Here is a 19855-nt window from a genome sequence, read left to right on the forward strand (position 1 = left end):
GCAGTGTGCCAAGAAGAATAAATCCTTTTTGCTATGTCCTGGATCCCTTCACCCACTCCTAATAACTTCATCAGCTAAAAACTAAGCAGAGCAGACTCTGTGAAATCTAATGAGTTGAGACCTGCTCAGGCGTATTTACTGGGAATAACTGATCATGCTGATTTAAGGAGAAGGGTAGTGGAAAATCTGTAACTACATCTTTTATTCCTATTAGTTTTGATTGTGTGAAGTTACCGTGTAATTGCCCCATTTGTCTGAATGATCTTTTTTTCCTCCTAGCTAGGTTACTGTCATCATCTTGTTCAATAAAAGCCTTTGAATTATATGTACCAACTACGTGCCTGTGGATGGTCAGTTTAATGTGCACAGCAGATCACCAGAGCATGGCACAGCACTTAATGATCTCTTAACATTTTATCATAAAACTTGAGATTCAGAAATACATCCATAGCTAAAACTTGTTTAGACTGGGAGTTTATATTTTTAAGCTTTGTGATGGTAACTTTCTAAAGGGTTTTATTTTCCTTTAATGTTTATGTGATAGTTTTAACTGTCAGTTTCAGATTGCACACACTACAGATCGGGTTTTCTTGCATTTTCACACTTGGAATTTACTTACGATCCTGATGACTATGATTGGCATAAAATAATGCACTTATGTGCCTGGATCTTGGGCATTATGGTAGGCTTATTCTTTCTGGATTCCGACTTTATTCAAAAAAGGATGACTTCCATGGAAGACCAGATTTTTGTGAGGTTTTTTCTGTGTCGTATTTTCTTCTGTTCGTATTTCCAAGAATTTTGCAGGCTTAGGTTAATAGGATTACAGAAATACATATTACAAAAGAAGTACTGTAGGAAAAAGTTAATATGCAGTTAAGATTACATACTTTGCTTTCTCAATCTTAATTAAATTTGACACTCAGAGATAATAATTAAATTTGCTACCTTCCTTCACTAGCCAGAAAGTATCTTGTGATACTTGTGAGTGAATGTGTGTTTGTCCCATACCAAACAGAAGCTATCCAAATCCCCTTGAGTGTTGCTTACTATAATTGTGAAGGTCCTGGGTAAGCACCTGTATCAGCTCTCTGAATGAAGTATTTCTGATATCTGTAAATTTCTGGTTAGCATTTCCAGTGTTCAGCTCTCTTGCACATGGATCAGTAATCAGCATTTTGCTAGAGGGAATGTTCCAATATTGGGAAGACATTGGAGATTTCCGCATGATTACTGTCATTAGGACAAAAGCGTTTGTATTGAGCAGGGGTTTTACTGAATAACTCACCAGAGTCTTGTAACGAAAATAATCTGGGAAGCAGGCTGAGTTGTGCTAAAAACAGACCCCATCTTCCCCTCACCCCACCACCCAAAAAAGAAAAAAAAAAGGGGGGGGGATTACACCTGGAGTATTGTTCTTGGGTGGACATGATTTCATCAAACTTACGATTCACAGAAGTCTATCTCCAGCCCACAGAAAACAGCTCAGAATTCAACATTATCATTCGTCTCCATGAATCTTCCCCTTTCTTCTATCTGCTCTACAGCGAAGTTGTCTGTAAAAAACCCAGCCTAATGTGACTTGAGTGTTATGTTCTGAAAGAAAAAACGAAGTAAAGCAAAGCCTCTGCCTGTGAGACCTTAAAATTAATAATTGTCCCATCTGTTAGTGATGTTTTGCCTGGAGCCAACAGCTGTTGTAGTTCTCAACTACACAAGAGATGTTCATGGATTGAACCCTGAGAGGGGTAGCGCTTGTATGAATTTTTGATTGTTGTCTATCATTTAGTCTCCTAATGATTCCTTCCTTGTTAACTCACTGACTGCTATTAACCAATTTGATGACAGGCATAGAATAGAGGTTAAGTAAAATTACATGGAAGAAAGTGGCTGGGCAGAGGTAAAGGCCTGCATTCACCACCCCACTAAAGGAAGGCTGCCATATAAGCCTAAAGGTTGCCTTTTCTGTGAAGATTGGGTGCCAGTAGGTATCTTTGCAGGTAGGTTTGAGGAGCAGCTACCAGAGTGTTTTTGGCGGGAAACGAGGGACAAGCGGGCACTGAGGGACCTGCTGTGTGGAGGAAGTCACCAGGATAGCCAGGACAGTGAGTCCTACTGTTTGCAGTAGAAAAAATTCTTTTTATATAAAAAGTATTTTATTTTGAGCATTAAAATTCATCTTTTAACCAAAAGTTAAGTTGTTTTTATATACCTACAGTTCATGTTTCTGTCAGTGACAGGGGAGATGGAAGGTAGATCTCGATGAAATTGTGGTGGGGTTTTTGTGTTTTGGGGTTTTTTTAATTCGTTTGAAAGGAAAGAAATCACAACTTGATGTTGTGAGCCCGGATTCAGCAGCTGTAGGGGAGTTACTAAACCTTTTGCTGGGGCTGCTCAGTCTGGATACTTACTGTGAGAGAGGCAAGATGGCTTCCCTCTCCTGAGGGAATGCTTCTCCAAATCACATGCCCCTACAGATACTGTCGGAACAGCAGCTACCTGGAAAATGAGACATGACAATGCAGGTTAATGTATAAAAGGCAAGCTAGTGCTTTGTACTTCTACATATGGTGGCATTTTTATCCCCTGCTCACAACTCACCTGCCCTGTTTTGTCCACAGAACCTGCAGTGGGCCCGTGACGTGCTGCTGGGCAGCGGGGTCCCCTGGCAGCAGCTGAAGCACATGCCTGCACAGGGCCTCTTCTGTGAGAGGAACAAGACAAACTTCTTCAATGTAAGTTTATACAGCTGATAAACACACACGTACTTTCTCAGCCATCGTTTTACACCTGTTTCTCATTTCAAAAGTTTGCAAATGGATGGTAATGTGAAATTCAGCAAAGGTGCATTAAACAAGCCATAAGCAGCTAAAGCAAAGGCAGAATTCTGTTATAGGGATATTTACTGGATTTTCCTGTCTCAAAGGGAACTACATTAGAAGGATTATTTCTGATGAGCTTGAAAACATGGGGAGAGAAGCCTCAGTGCTTCTCAGTTATGCATCATTTACCATATACTTGATGGTTGAGCCCTCTATAAAAATTCTAATTCTATTAATCTTAATTATCCTCTTGTTTACTGTTTCTCCAATAGACTAATGGTTCTCATGACAAAATAATAGCACAAGATACTCTAAGAGATCTGAGTTGGAAGGAGCTTTCTTGTATTTGGCCTCTGTACTGTGGCTTAGCAGAAGGGGTATTTCCAAGTCCCGGTGTAGTAGCAGCACTGTTGTATAGAATGTCACTGCGTCTGTGATATCTGTCTTCTGGTCCATGAGGGTGACTGTGCTCCTTAGTGACATAGGACACAAAATGATTCTGAGATTTACATGAGCATTTACCTACCAAATTTGCTGCTGTGACTGCAACTCAACACACTGCTGTAGTCTTCAGTGTCTCCAGCCTTTCTGCTGTATGTTCTAGTTTTTTGTGCCATCTGCTCTTTCATGATAGGATTCTGGAGCTGTTTTGTAGCTTGGGATGTGTGGTGATAACCTGGAGATACTCTTAGTTTGTCTTTCTGGACTATGTATGTGTTATATTGTTGCCTGTCACTGCTTTCCCATCCAGTGCTTCTGTTTTAATATTTTAATTGTGAAATGTGAAATTAATTAGCATCTCTGTGCAAACTTCTGTTAAGTATAAGGTAAGTGCTCTTCTCTGATTATAATCCCAGTGGTTCAAAATTGTAGCATGGATCAGTTTGCAAAAGAGCTTCTATGTCATTCGGTCTTTCTGTAGAAGCTCGATTAACAAATGTGTCAGCCGTATAGGGTATAGACCAAACAAGTTGTGACCTGATTGATGACTACATGGCTTCGTTCTGGGTATTTCCCTTCAATACCTGCCTGCTTTCTGTAGAAGAATCCTGCAGTGTGATTAATTAACTCTTCAAGCTGGTAAATACTTTGACTTAGATCCAGCTAACACAAGTATTCTTGATGAAATTATTCAAGATGCAGGCTGACTTGTTCATCATTGTAGGGTTAGGTGTCAAGAGTATCCTATGTTGTCATGTATGAGGAATATAAGCAGTAGCAACCTGAGAATTGTGCATAAGGGGTTGTTTCTGCTTGAAAATGTGAATTACCACATCAAGGGAGATCAGTGGTTGACCTAAATCATAACTAGCTTTGAATGCTAGTACTAGATAATTTACAGATAGATGCCACTGTATGTCACTATCACTAGGTGGATGTTTCCAATATCATTTAAAAAAATAATCATTCCTTATTCCACAGTTATCATCTTATATTCTGGAGGATGAAAAGTGCTAGTATAGGTAGTAGACAGCTGTGTAATAATTCTATTTTCAAAATAAACACTTAATACCCATAACTTTAATAATATTAATTTTCTTTAATAGGAAATTAAATACAGTTTGAAGTAAAAGATAACCTTCATCAGAAGGTCTATGCTAGCCCAGTGCAATATATTAGCAATACAGAAATGTGTGAAAATTATGTTGAAGTTGGGTCTGCTAATGGATAAAGACAATTTTAGTGTAGAGTCCTTCACATAGACTGCTGCCTCCTGGCTTGGGAAATTTCAGTTTGGGGACTTGACTCCAATGTGTCTCAGCTGTGGTGGTAGTATAAGTGGCACACAGAGTGCCACAGACTGCAAAACAACTTGTTGAGGCCTCTGTGAATCAGTGCTGACATCTTGACTTATTCCTACATGCACGTAGGTTAGTCTTGCTGTTAACTGGTACAGTGTACATTATGAGTTTAATATGATCAAATATTTTGGTGGTCTCATCTTCTACCCAGCTACATTTTCAAAATCCTCTTCATGTAACACTCTGTTGAGAAGCATGGCAGTAATCCAGTGCAGATGACACAGACACAGCACAGTGAGAAAATCCAGATCCCAGAGAGAAATGGCTACAAGTGCCCATGAAGGAAAAAAAAAAAAAAAGCTGTTAGTGTCATCTGACATTCCAGAATTGGACAAACCTAAATCTGTGAACAACTTGGAAAGAAATCTCTCAACACTGAGTTGACCTTGGCTGGGTTAAACCTCAACTAGTTTGTTCTTGTGCAAAGCTCCTAGCCAGGCGGTGGGTAAGCAAATGTACTGCACCATCTGGGTCACCACTCAGAATACAGACTTGTGTGTCATCCGTTGCATACAGATGGTGTTACAGCCCACTGTCCCAGCTAGTGTCTTCACATACAGAGTTGGGTGATAAAACAGAAATTATAGAGCTCTACAAAAGTAAGTAGTTGCATCTAATCTTAGAAATTAAATGACCAGTCTTAAGATTTTATAAGGTTATTAATGTTCTCCAGGGTTACTTTCAACAGAAACACTTTGCCTGAGGCGTGTATTTGCTTGCATGAAATGCCTTTGGGTTTAATTTGGTTCTAATTTTGAGAACTCTTTGGCCTTCCTGATACAAAAGAGTTAAATGAATGTCTAGGCTTTCTGTAGATACTTTACTATTGAAATACCTTTGTCTTCTGGAGCAAGTAGCACTTGTGTTTTTAATATCTTGTACAGAAGATTCAGGGTTGTTGAAATTATAGCTGACTCAATTTTACAAGTACAAACAACAGTGTGCAAGAGAGAAAGCTAGCAGCTCAAAGACAAGTAGGGACTGTGCTAGCTTGCTCCTCCCAGACATTTTATAAATCATGCATACTCCTAGTAGAATTATTTATGAAATGTTTATGGCGGCACTGTATGAAAAGAAATAAACCTGGGTAAAGCTGTCTCCTGTTAAATGTTACTGCAGAACTGCTGGTCTGAATGTGTGTGTCACGGTCTGTTGCCTAATTTGTTAGCTGTCACTCAGCTGCAACTGAAATCTCTTTGAATTAATTTTTTACTGTCTTCAGAATGAGCAAAAAAGACATGTTCACTTAGCCCTGATTTCTTCTCATTTGACATATGAGAATAATGTCAGGATGCACACAACTTCCCTTTTTCAGTTCTAAGAAAATGCTTCCTGCACCAGTGTACCTGTTTGTTTCTAGCCAGAGGGTTTTGCACATTCCTGGCCCCACTAGAGCTAGCAATTGTTGTAGGAATGATTGGTGCAGTCAGACTTGCAGGAGTTGGAGCTGCGTTCCTATAAATGGACACCAAGTCTTTTTTGTCTGGCTAGTTACACGTTTCTGTATAACCTGCCTGCACAGGTGTACTTTAGGGTTTTTTTCCTCTTCTTTATCTCTGTGTGTGTGTAAATACAGAGAAAAACTCGGGGTTTTTTTAAGTGGGCTCCAGGATGGTTTCTATAGTAACTAAATTAGAAATCAATTCACCGGGAGAAAAAAATAATCCCAAAACATTGCTTTATATAGTAGGGCACTTTTTATATATATTCAGATCTCTTGCCACTATTAATAAAACAAAGTTAAACTTTGTGCACAGATGATGGGTATTCATCAGTCTGTGGGTGGGTGAAGATTGTGGAAGAAGCATTTTGATGGTTGAGCTCAGTGTATCAGTAACTTCTCCATATGGTTTAATATACAGTGTTTGTATTTTCCTGGCACATCTTCTGTGGTAATAATAATCTCTTGTAATACAGATCTTGATGCCCATCTTTGGTAACTGTTCCCCACATAGGAAAGCTGTGCATGCACACAATATGCTATAATGCAGACATTCATGTGCATGAAGTCTTGCTGCAAACCGTTAGGGATAATTGTTCTATTTTTAATTCCAAAAGAAGTGCAGTATGTTTATTCTCTGCTGCTTCCCTGAAGCTCTTCATTCTGTGGTCTGAGTAAGCCGGGTAAAGTTAAGGTAGCAGCATCCGCTGGGGGACAGAAGCTGAGAGATAGCAGTGATTTTAGTCCAGTTTGGCATTGTTCGTACTGGGTGTGACTGGGCACTGGCAGGAGACCTCTGCTGCACAGAACTGCAAGTTCTGGACACTGAGTGGCTGAAGAACCAAGTCTAAGTTAGGTGCTGCAGGTTTCTAGAGGTGGTTCTTATGACAGCATGGCGATAACCAGAGTAGCAGGTTCTTTCCCTACTTGTTTTGAGGTTGAGAATTATGTCTTTCTGTCTTCCCAGAGGAAAGCTGATTCTGAAAAGGAGTGCAAGAGCTGACTTTGTTTTGGGATTCTGTACAGCCAGAGCTATACAGGCGAATTTGAGATGTAGCAAAGGAGGCTGTTGGGAAGTTTTATGGGGACTGTCAGGGGCGGCAGGGAGGAAGTCAATATGCCTCAGCTTTCCCAGAAGGTGGACAGTTATGTCAAAGAAGTTTCTTTACAAGCCTCAGTTGTTTTTAAACCTTCCCTTAGACATACATTACTGGTCACAAATACAGCACGGAGTCAATATATGGGATTTTCTTTTGAGCTGATACACTTTTATTTCTCTCCTGGCTCCTGAAGAGTGACCTCAGCATTAATGATTCCCATGATTTGAATTAAAATGAAACATTCATTACAGAATCTAACGTCTTTGTTAGAAATGACTGGCTAATTACCATTTAAGGGAAGAGGGAAATCTGTTAGGGTGGTCTGAACCTATTTTAGACATACATTCAACTCAGTCTGAGGTTGCTACTGATAGTGACCTGAAGAATCCCCAAATACCCCATGGGGCCAAGGGCAGCTCATCAAAGCTGATTGTGACAGCTTAACTGAAGCCTCAGGTTCATTGTTTCCTACCATGTACTGAAAAAGCCTGAAACTAGAGGCAACAGCAGACAAAAATCACTTTCCTAGAACTTTGACTGTTCTGCTTTCCTTCCTGTCCTTGGCTGGTGATAGATCTGGGTTACTCTCATGCTCATAGATGCTGTGTGTCTTTGCAGTTGGCAAGTGTGCTTCCAGCTCCTAGGCATCTGCTATGTGGAACATGAGTCTTCTGAGAAAAATTGTGCTGTTTGAATCAGTCTGAGGGAAAAGGCAAAGAACTTGAAGAAATTTACTGTGCATCCATGAGAGTTGAGATTTGTGTGTCAGCATGGCCAGAGTTTGAGTTTAACCATGGATGGGGGCTGAAAGAGAATTAATGGTTGTGTTTGAGCTCGGTCACGATCGGCTGCAACTTTTTGAAGCAATATTGGCCTTTTTGGTGCTTCTAACATTTTATGTGAAAATGTGCAGGAGAGGATGCCAAGTCAAGTTTTAAATAAATAAATAATCACAAGTGACATCCTAGAAATCTGAAGGGCTTAGTTACTCAGTTTCGCCCTTCTTTCTTCTGAATGTTTTGGGTGGTGTTTTTATACAGCCAGAGGAGAACAGAAGTCATAAAGGAATCATTTTTAAAAACCCCAACAACAAACCAAATTATCTTTGATTCCAGCAACTAGGTAAGGGCTGAAAAAAGTTATTAGACTTAGTGCCATTTAATAGGTGATATGGAAAAAAAAAAAAAGGCTAGGGAAGGTGACCAACATCATTAGCACTGACCTTCTGCAAGGTTGCATAAATCAAAGTAATAATGATACCAGAATGACAACACATGTTAATAATCTAATATTTGTATGCTTATGGTAGGTAGATTGGGGCAACTGGTTTAGAGGATGGTTAAATCTGTACCTAGTTTAAGAGATAGAGCTGTCTTTAATGTTCTCAGGACATGGCCATCTTGTAGCCACGAAATACCAGTGCTGTCACTATGCAGGAAACAAGCCTCCAAAGAGCCAGCTTTCTGCTTTCTCGAAGTGTAGTTCAGGAATTCCCGATTCTTACTGCCAGCTTCCTACTGACTATGAAATTCTCAGATCTTAACTAAAAGACTTCTCCCTGCTACGTGTTTTCTTCATGTGCTAGGAAGAGCAGGCTACTTTATGAAATAGTTTGACAGTTAGGAAACTAGGGCTGTCAGCATGTGCTGGTGTGCTGTTAGGAGGCACTATGCTGCTGGGAGTCTGCTTCAGAGGCGTGTGAGCGAGCTGTACAGGTCACCCAGTGCCTCTCCTTCAGAAGAGGTAGCAGACACCTTGCTGTCGTGCACTGGGGATAAGTCAGAGCTAACATGCTGCCTGCCTGGCTTGCTTCCTTGGGAATTTTAACAAGTATGTAGTTGGTTTTCCTACCTTTCTGAATAATGTCATTATAAAGCTATTGTACTTCATCTCTGCGAGGAAAATAATTTCTGGTGTGGTGAGGAGATACTTGTGTGGAAAAGCTGCTGAGGAATAAATGCAGAACCCTCCAGGAGCCCCTCCAGGAGTCCCTTCGGAGATGAATGGCTGTATAATCCCATGCCTTCATTTGTGAATACAGTCGACTGTATAAATGGCAGTGGTTTTATGTTACAGTATAAGCTAAAGTTGGGAAGATTGAAGAGTGAAACCAAATCAGTGTCTTCCCATTCTTCATTCCTTTTTTTCCCCCCTTTTTTGGTCTTTTCTCCTTCACTCTATCCTCTGTGGAACAGCACTATGTCAGGGGCATGGTGCTCCCAGTGCCCATCGTTGAACTGACATTGAGATGTAGGGTGGAGGAACTTGTGCTGAAAAAATTCTGCCTTGCCTGCCTGCCTTGCAGATTCAGGAAGGCATGTTGGTATTGATCAAACGTAATTCATATACACAAGGGGGGGTTGTATCAAGTCTAGAAACTTTTTTTTTTAATTAATGCTTAAATTTTTGATAAGTTGGTTTGTTGAATGCACAGTGTAGTGATAGCCTGGCTCTTCTCTCAAACCACCGCTCAAAGTCAATTCCATAAAAGTGAATGCATGGGAGAGACTTAGTGTTTTCTCTGACTCCATTAAATTCACTGCTGTTAATGTCTTTTAGAAACAGGCAGGCATTTTCTATGTGGAAAAAGGTAGCTTTTTGAGAATCTACACATTTAGTCACAGAAACAGATTAATTTCCATTGTTTTTCTTGTCTAGCATGGCAAACAGCCTGCACTGGGGGAAGGGGAAGCAGGAAATTGTGATACTCGTTGCCCCCACAATAAGAGTTAAAAATTAATGATTTCATTTCTGACTTTACCCTTTATAGTTGTTCTTTTGCCAGCAGCAGGCTGTTTCCTTCCCCCCCCCCCCTTTAACTTGTAAAGTTAACATAATTCTATTTATACATCTCCTGCACAGACTTTCTAACGTTTTAATTGGCAGAATGCTTTTAATGAGTACAGAGGAGTTGACTCTCTCATTCTCTTGCTTGCTGTCGTGTGTGCCCTCTCTTATGCAATCTTAACATCAACTTTGAAAACAAAGGTAAGCAAGGAGTTAACTATGCAAGTGACACTTCCACAGTGATTGGACTAAGACCAGAAACCCAGTAAGCAATGGAGTCTTAAAGTTGCCTATAAAAAGCTAGATAACATTTTCAACCTCTGCCCAACATATTATTTACAGTTCTTCACTCCATCCTCTTGGAAAAACAGAACTCATCAGTGAAAAATGTCCGTCGCTCACAGAGTTTTCTGTCTCGATATATACATGCTGTTCTTTGTGGCTAATTTTGCAGGCTTCCAGGACCCAGCTAGTAAAGATGCCAATAAATCTAAGTCCCTGGAGATACAAGCATGGGATTTTGAACCGTTGCTTGTGCCAGCTGATATTGAACAGCCATTTTCTTTCCATTCTGTTTCCCTAGGAAAAGTTTCTTCCTTTGAGTAGATGAATTTCTAGACAAATATAAACTAGGGAACAAATAACCTTGACATAATGGAAGATGTGGCTTTGTAGAAGAGAGATTGTCATGGAACCTGTTGTGCACTACAGGACATAAAGCAGTTAGTTTTAAAACTGGATCTTAAAAGTTTAACAGCAACTTTGAACACTATTTGAAAGGTGCAGACTTGTTGGACTACTGTGTGATGAGTGTCCTTTTACAAATGTGCAATGAATAAATCCATAATTTAATTTTTACATCTGCCAGCTGTGGGTCAGGTATCGAAGGGAGAGCTACCTTTAGACACTTAATGGGGTTAAACTTAAATTAGATTCTTCCCTTTCAAAAAAATCTACATAGATTTTTAAATACAGTATGGGAGCATAGGTTTAAAAGTGATGATCCATAAAAGGTCTTTAAAATACTTTTTTTAATTATGTCTGCTATCAGGTTATCAGACTAGTTTTTGCAGCTGCTTAGTATGAGTTATTTATCTCAGTTTTATCACAGAAATAAATGGCAAGAATGGTTACGTCATCCTAGACTGCTGCATAAACAAACCAAAGCAAACACCACCAGAAAAGAGTACAGTTGGAATCTCAGAGGCAAATCTAAAACATAGAATTGACTCTTTTTAATTAGTTGGCATTAGTGTGTTCCTTTCCCCTCCAGATTCCTATAGCCTCTGCCTGAAAGCTTCGACATAACTCCTTTTATTATCAGTGTATAGAGAATTTTGAACAGGCAAGCAATGTGTATGTGCCTCAAGTCGAACCTCATTGTCTTTAAATACCCTCTCCTTTTGTTCTAAAGCATTACTCTGAAGAAATTTAATGGATGTATAACCAGAATCAGAGCATTTTTCTTCAAGCTGCTTTCTTAGGTGCAGCTATGTGTGATAGAACCAAGATGAAATACGTTTTTTCTTGATGAGCTGTTTGCCAGTTGTATGTTAAGAGGGTTCTATGACAGTTATAAAGGCAGCTTCCTCTTCTATGTATTTAATTTTGTAGATATTTCCAGGACTGTTTTGAGGTGGCTCTCAGCCTGTATCTGATCTTGCTCAATATAGCACCTGTCTGGCTTGTACTCCAGGTGCGGCGTTTCTTTCATTCCTGTATCTTGTCTGTGTGAAACACCAGTCTGGCTCTGAAGGTGAAAGGAGCCAAAAGGCAGCAAGTGAGTGCACAAACAGCTGCCCTCAGCCCTGCACCTCATGCACCACTGTTCTGAAACCCAGTGACAAGTTAGTTTCACTCTGCACCTGTGATGGTTTTAATTTACCTGGTGTTATGGTGCTTTATTATAACTTTGATGCTTACAGAAAAACAGTAAAATTAATAGCAAAATGAGCTTTTATCGAAGCAGTATGTGTCATGAGAAATATTCCTGGAATCACAGTCCTCAGCAGAAGGATTTAAGTCTTTTTGGTGGATATACATTTCCTTAGTGTAAAAATGAAAACAGGAGACTGTGGGATGAGAGCAGCATGGTACCAGTCTGTGTGTACATCTGTGCAAGTGGATAGCATTTATAGATAAATATTTTTAATTTACTGGCTGCAGCAGATATAATTGGCCAAATTACAAAGGTTAAGATGGAGAAGATAAGATGGCACATGATGGTAGGTAAGCAGGTACTGCGTCGTTAGGCTAGTGTATGATGAACAGCTCGCTAGCTGACTGCAGTATCCCTGTGCGGAGCGTAGATGAAGATCGTGAAGCAGGAGTTCTCTGAGTAATAGTACTCCATCTTTGGCAAAATTCCTAACATTAGAGTAAAAATGTTGAATATTGTATAGTGTATTATTGTTCCAGACTGCTTGGCTCCTGTGGAGGAGGTAGGATTTCCTGGAGCACTTCTGGAGTTTGCGCGATAGCTGCTATGTGAAGTGACAAGCGCTGACCACTTAAACAAGGTGACTTTTTCAGGCTCCTGAAAGGGATTAAAACAAAGTATGATTGAGTGGGTGAGCGAAAATAATGAAGTCCATAAGCAGTCAGTATTTTAGCTTGCCTCTCCCAACACTCAGATGCAACTCTGCAAGGGAAGTTCCTTATTTCCAGGAGCTTTATGACCTTTGTTCATTTCAGTTGCCTACACTTCATCTCCACCAGTTTGCTTACTCACCTCCTGGTAGTAAACAGTTTCACAAATTTGGCTCCTTACGAAGTTGTTTCATTTTTCAGTAGGTTAGAGGAAGCAAAATCAGAAAAAGCACAGACCTTTGACTTGAAATGCTTCTTAACAGTTACTCAGAACAAATTATGAATTTTGCTGGCTGGTTTGCTGACACAGAATAAAAATAAGTATTGAAAACTCCTAGCAGGTCATTTTCTATTTAAATCTTTATCTCTTCAGAGCTGTTCCCTGTGTATATATTCAAAGTGTATCAGCACTTATACTGTGATCTCCTGCTTAGTAGACTGGAACTAGTGCAAGTCATTAATATAATAGCATCCTCTTAAGCATTCAGATGTTTGAGATAAATTAATGAGCTTGGTGTAACAGCTAAAATGATTTCTGTTTACACATACCTATTTTTTTCCTCCTGACAGACTGCACTAAGGGTTCAAGCGTATGTGTTGAGGTTTGTTGCTTGTTTTTTCTTAATTAATGGTTTAACTATCAATTTCAGTATTTCAGGGTCACTGAGTTCCACATATTCCAGTGATATTGACTCTGAACTGATGAAAATATTTCCAGTGGGAAAAACAAGGACAAACCTGAAGATAGGCAAGGCTTTTATGTCTGTGTAGCTCGTCCATGAGGAAGCATGTAGCCATCCTAAACTTGGTGACACTGTCTTCTATCATGACTGATCTGCTTAATATAGGGTGCTTATTTTATGTTTATAATTCATGTGTGTGTCACAGCTTGTGGCAGATTCAGTGTTAATAGAATCATAAATCAGATTTTAAAAAGAAGTTAATATACTAAAGGCAAGACCTGCAATGAGAATGCAGTGCAATGACTGCAGAAGCATTTCCTTTGTAGCATAAGAGAAAATACTCAAAATAAGAACGTAAGTGTTGAAATAAAATGCACGTTCCTATTACTCTGTAATCTGTAATAAGATGAAATTCCGACATTTGGATAAACTTCATCTTTAAAAATTGTATTTGGTGCCACATAAAGGTGACGTTTTCATCCCTGTAATGAAGTAGGTGCTCCAGCAGGCTCAAAAGAAAAACATCTGGCTTTGTTTGTTTGCCCTTAAGCGTGACAGCTCTGTACTAAAGGTCTTACTGAAAATTACTTCCCAACAGGTTTTAGGTCAGGATATTTTCATTGTCATTTTCTTTGCAGTAAACAAGAAAGGAAAAGTATTTTCTGGCTTAATTATACCAAAGTGAATGTTGCTTTCAGGACCAAAACCAGAAAAACTTTAGATTTTTTAGCATTTCAAGTAAAATGTGCAACTACGTATAGAGACTAATTCTTTGGAAGTTAAGCTAATTCAAAACAAAAACAGAGATTTTGGAAGCTTAAGCTTTTGCCATATTTAAAAAAAACCCAAACTTTTATTTAAAGTATTTAAAGTGCAACAGTAAATAAGCCATTTTCCATGTAGTTTGTAAATAAAACACTAAGGCATTAGGTATTAGGAACTGATGAAAATTGAAATTATCAATCACTAGTATTGGTTTTGCATCAGAGTTGATAAGAATGAAAAATAAACCAGCCAGTGATTGGCACATTTATTCTTTAATAGTTCTTCCTTTGCAGAAATCTTGAAGTAAACATACTGCATCTCCTAAGTATCTTTCTGTGGTAGTTTGATCCTGGCTGGCAGCCAGATGCCCACCAAAGCTGCTCTGTCACTTCCCTTTTCAGCTGGACAGGGGAGAAAATATATAGTGGGAGAAATTCTTGTTGCTTTGCAGTAACAGCAAACCAAGAAAAAAAATGTCTCTTTTTTTCCACAGTGAGAACTGGCCAGTTAGTGCTGTGTAGAGGAGGAGGTGCTCTTCAGACTTTGCCCCCCGTGGTTCATGTAGCCATTGTTGTATGAAGGCTTCTGTTTGTTTGCTTTTCATCTTAACTTTGCAACAGTAACCCCCCCAAAACAATGGTATAGAAAGAAACAAGAATTTTTTCACCATTTCATTCCTGGTCTGCTGTCCTTGAAGCATCATGGATCCATATGTATATCCCAGAAAGGAAATACCATTTTCTCAGTTAGGAGAGGGAATACATACGAAAATGATTTCTGAATGTTTTGTCATCAGTAAAATGGGTTCTGGAGGCAGCAAATTCTTGCCTTGCAGGGATACTGAATGTGAGCAACAGTGAAAGGAGTTTTTGAGTTTTACTCTCTGCGTGCCATGTGGATTTTAGGAGAAAGAACAGTTATAATGTTGATAAACAAAGATTATTTTTTTTTTTTAGGCAGGGAAAAATGAAAACTTTTTGTTTAAAGAAAATATATTATTAGGCAACAAAACAAATCTCGGTAGAAATGTTCCCTTCAACAGTAGCTAACTGGCTAGAGGGCTTAGTTCTGCTCCTGCCACTGACTGAATCCCAAAACTAAGATTTTTGGTGAAATGATAGTAACGCAATGAGATACTAATGTGCTGGTTTCAAGTGTATTATTAGTTTATTCACATGTCTTGGAGAAGTACGAAAGCCAAAAAGGATGAAATGATACTTCTGAGTCCCATTGTCACAGCTATTTCAAGTCACAAAGAAAAGAGTGGAAATTAGCTTCAAGATGCGTTCGCAGTACTTCACTGATGAGGGACTGTGCAGTAAGGGTGTTCGAACTGGAGGAAGTCTAGTGGCTCTTGATCAGGAAATGTGCTTGGGTTCTCAGCATTGCTGGGGTGTGTTACAGAATTTCAAGTGAAGAAATTTAGAAAAAAAAAATAGTTTTGTCTGCTTTGGAGATCATCAGTATCTGGGTGAGAAAGTTTTGAAAGGCCATTCCCATGCTGAAATTCAGAAATATTGACTCCGGTGTTATAAAGTTAGGATTTCAGCTTGTGCCCCCTGGCACCCAGGCACCTAGGAAGCAAACAGATTAGGGCAGAAAGCAGGAGACAGACAGGACTTAACTGCCTTACACGTTTCCCTCCCAAAGAGTTCTCAGCATAGGGATTCAGACAATTAATTGATGTAACCCTGCTGACAAAGTGTGGGAGAAAAGGGGTGAATAATTTTAAGCAGAAGAGCAGGTTTCTACTTTGTAAATTAGCAATCAGTGAGTATTGCTCTCTTTCTGAAATCTTTGCTAGAAATCCTAGACGATGTATTCTGGGCACCACATTCCTGTGACAATGTAGTAGGCAGGTAAACCATTCATATGTAGGCCTATTTTCTGGGTTATTTTGTCACTGTCTTTTCAATATGTCACTTTTCTCCCTTCAAATCTGACAAGTCTCTGCTTGCTTTTTGTGAATAATTGAGCCAGAATAAAATTTCCTGCCTCTGTATGTTCTCAAATCGATAAGGTAAAGCAAAGCAAAGCGTCTTTCTTCCTGAAAACTTCTGTCTGAGAGCTGTCTTCAGCGGCAGACTGAAGCTGACAAAATGAAAGGCCCACCAGGAGATGAGTCTGAATCTGAAGGCTTTTAAGTATGTGGGCAGCAAGGTGAAGACAGCAAGATGATACACCACATATTCCTGTTCCATGTCCCCTTTCAGTTTCTCGTATCCCTGTTGCTACCTTCTGACATATTCCTCTCCTGTTTTTCTGTTTGCATTTATTCATTCTTCTTCCATTTGCCTTTTAAGAACAGCAGTTCAAATCTAGGGTGTGTGCAAACGGTGAGGTATTATTTTAGTTGGTTTTGTCTAGACAAAGACAGCATATGCTCCATATGAAATCCCCAAAATAATAACTTTATGCATTGAAATTCCTGTTTTTAAGAAGAGTCAGGTATAAAATGATACTGAATTGGTTAAAATACTCTTTCACAATCAAAGCTGTGGTTTTCAAACAAAATAATATATGTTAGAAAGGATCAAATTGCCCTTGCTGGTTGAATATTGAAAAGAGATTTTGAAAAGATACAAGTCCTCTGATTTGGCACTTGCTGCTGGTTTATGTTTAACTTTGAATTTCAAGGGTAATAAAATTACCCTTTACTAAACAAAAAATAGCAACCTATATATAAACAAGATCATCTTTGGATAACAAAACTGGTGAAGACATGAAATGTGAAATAGATTTTTCTACCCTCCCTCCCTTTTATTCTCTTTATCTTCTTTCTGCTAACTACTGACTGGGCTTAACTTTAGTGCAAATATGTTGGTTTTGGTGGTAACAGCCATTTCTGCCACTTGGCATTAGTGGTCTCCTTACTGTAGTGCCAACACTGATAGGAAAGAGAAATTTGCCTGGAAAATACTTATGTAGGACCACAAAATTTGTTACTCTGGATTAGACTGGATTTTCTAGGCAAATACTCCAATCTGGTAGGCATTGCTATCTGACTGCAAGATTAAAAATATCTGAGTTAAAGGGAGCAAATACTGCTGCTGAAGAAGGAATACTTTCTAGTTCCTGTAGCACTTTCATTGCACTGGAAACATGAGATTATTTTTATCTCTACAAGAAAAAAAAAAAAAGCCTTCTATAAGTGAAAACAATATCCCACTTCCTTAAAAACACAACATGAAATCTACTCTTCCTAAGTGGAAATAGAATTCATGCTAGGACTTACAATGCATATCCTCTGAAGAAGATGATATAAAAGTGGAACAGAATTTCAAATATATTGACCTTAAACTCAAATGCTGTGTTTGCAAGGAAAGCTGGCACTCTTATCTCAACAGTGCAGAGAGGTCTGGAATCTTTCTGAACATTTGTTATTCACCCCAGAACATTTCATCGAGAAATCCCAGTGTGCAGAAGTTAAAAATGCTTAAAAGTGTAAAACCACTTCCATCTGGCTCCTGGTATCGCAGTGCTGGAGAGCATGTGCTAGAGCTCACATCCCGTAGGTGATTCTGGGAGAGATGCTCCTCAAACTTTCTTTGGTTACTATTGGTTTAAAGACATAGATGATGTAGGAAAACAAACAAAACCCAAGCAAAAGCCTAACGCACTTGATAAAATTAGATTCTTACAGAAGGAAGCATAAACTCACCACTTTCTAATGGTCTGGAACAGTGCTTTGCTTTTCTTCTTTCCCATCATAAATACCTAAAAAACAAGTGTAGGACATGGTCTTTGAGAATGAACAGTTGCACTTGGGGTTACTGTTCTTCTTTCTCAGAGACGATTTGCTGAACTGAAAGTATTCACAATGAGTATTTATTTTTAAAAGGACAAATGTTAGGTCATCTTGTTGACTCTGGGCATGTTTCAAGTTCCCTGTAATTGCTCTGTCAGTCTTTTTCCCATCCATCCATCCTTGCCAAAATGCATAAAATCACATTGTTTTGTTCCTGTATCACTGAATTATGTTTAAAAAGCAGTAGACAGTAGCTGTTTATACAGCTCTCATTTGCACTCTGTCTCCAAATAATTCTCTTTTAGCCCTAATCAGACAGAAGATTTGAATAGAGAGTCCCATCTTCCTGCAGGTACATGGAATGCCACTTACTCATCACTGAGCCTCTGTATTTTTTTTACCTTAGCTAACTAAAGTGGAATTTTCATACTCAACGGCCCCAGAAGTTGTGAACACCTACACGTGCAAATAGCGCAAAATTCACTCAGCTTGTGATGCTTCAGACAACTGAGCAGTGCAAACGTGGGAAATTTCATGGGGATTAATTGCTGATTGAGAGAGAACAGAGAAACTTTTGGAATTGGCCAGTATCTGTGGTGAAAACTATAATTTCAAACTTCAGAGACAAATTTTTATACTTAAAGTTGTCAGTAGACCTTCACCAGATAAGGTTTCTATATTAAAGCAATTACTCCAATTGGTGATATTTTAAAAATTCACCTGTTTGTAAAGCAGTGTGAAATCTGTGCACTAGGTAATATTAAAATTCTTCTTTACCTTCTATTATCATTTAAAGATGTCTCAGTTCTTGCTGCTGTTTAATGTTCATGGTGACAGCTAAGAGGTATTAATTATAAAACAACATCCTCATGGTGCCGTGCTTATGCCTTAAAGGCTTTTAGTTCTGCAGAACTTTTATATGACGTGATTTCCAACCTGGTGAACACCCACTCTTTGGGCTATTTACTTTAAACATTTTATGATGTATTTAATTCCAGGTAGAACTACTGCTTAATTTGTATAAATAAATGCCAATACATAGAAGACGACCTCTAGTGCAATGGAGGAGATAAGATCTGTGCCGTTAACGGTGACTAAATGAGCAGATGAAACAGGGCAGGTCAAAAAGAAGCCTATTTGCATGAATAGATAGAAAGTAAGTATTCATTTCAGTTCTGTATTTAAAGCCTAAATCTGTGTTACGCAGTCAACAGATGAAAGGTTAATAGTTTTTTGAAGTGGTAGTGTCAAAACTGTGTTATCAGTACAGAATAGGTTATTTCCTTTGGTAGTGAGAGGCACTGAAGACACAGCTGCTTTCAAGAGCAGTAATGCCCACAGTGACCCCTCGAACTGTAGGACTCAGCTTTTTTTGTTTTAAAGCTCAGTGGAAAGGTAGACCCAGGGTGTTGTTAATTAATGTGATTTCATAAAAGATAAATAGGAAAGCTAAACTATTCTTAACATTTTTAGAAGATGTTGTTAAGCATAGATGTGTATCTATAAAACACATACGGGTAAGTAGGAAGGGGCAAAGTATATGGGGTTTGCTTTCAGTGTGAGGCACCCAAAATTCATGTGGTAAGAAAAGAGGAATGTGAAAAAATAAAAAGATGGGTTAAAAGTGCCTGAAATGATAGGAAAGAAAGAGAGTGTTAGTAACTGACTTGGTGCTGTCTCAGTTGTGGAGCAGGCTATTGAACCTGAGGTGTTAGTAATCAGGATGGATTTTGTACAGTTCAGAATAATCCTGGCAGTCAGGAGGTAAAACCAACCCAAACCCCTGCACTGCTGAGGAACGTGAGGAGTGGAAACAACCGTCCTGCTTGCAAATGCAAGAGAAGGGACAACTAAAGATTAACTGTTTAAACTTTTGCGATGAAGGTAATTGGGAGCAAAGCTTGGATGTGGGGCTGGGAAAGGGTGCTAAGTTTAGCTGTGTTAAGCTTAGATTGAGAAGGCCGATCCGTTTGTGAGGCAGGATTAGATGGGCTGTGGTTGAGGGTGGACTGACAGGCGGTTTTGGTCTCTTCATATGGGCTTGACTGAATCCACTGAAAGGGGGGGGGGCGGGGGGGGGGGAGGGGAGGACAAGAGTACACCTTTGTTTTCCCTTCA

The 19855-nt window shown here is 39.1% G+C and overlaps 1 protein-coding gene across 1 annotated transcript in view; it reads left to right on the plus strand.

The window, feature by feature from the left end:
• The window catches only part of CABIN1 (calcineurin binding protein 1), a 114190-nt gene that overhangs the window by 47862 nt on the left and 46473 nt on the right, over positions 1-19855 (plus strand). Inside the window, exon 29 of the mRNA XM_084271876.1 lies at positions 2622-2735. Coding sequence (XP_084128002.1) covers positions 2622-2735 — 114 coding nt within the window. The remainder of the gene's footprint in view (positions 1-2621; positions 2736-19855) is intronic.

The sequence above is a fragment of the Gallinula chloropus genome (genome assembly GCF_964237585.1).
Source record: "Gallinula chloropus genome assembly, chromosome: 17".
NCBI lineage: Eukaryota > Metazoa > Chordata > Aves > Gruiformes > Rallidae > Gallinula > Gallinula chloropus.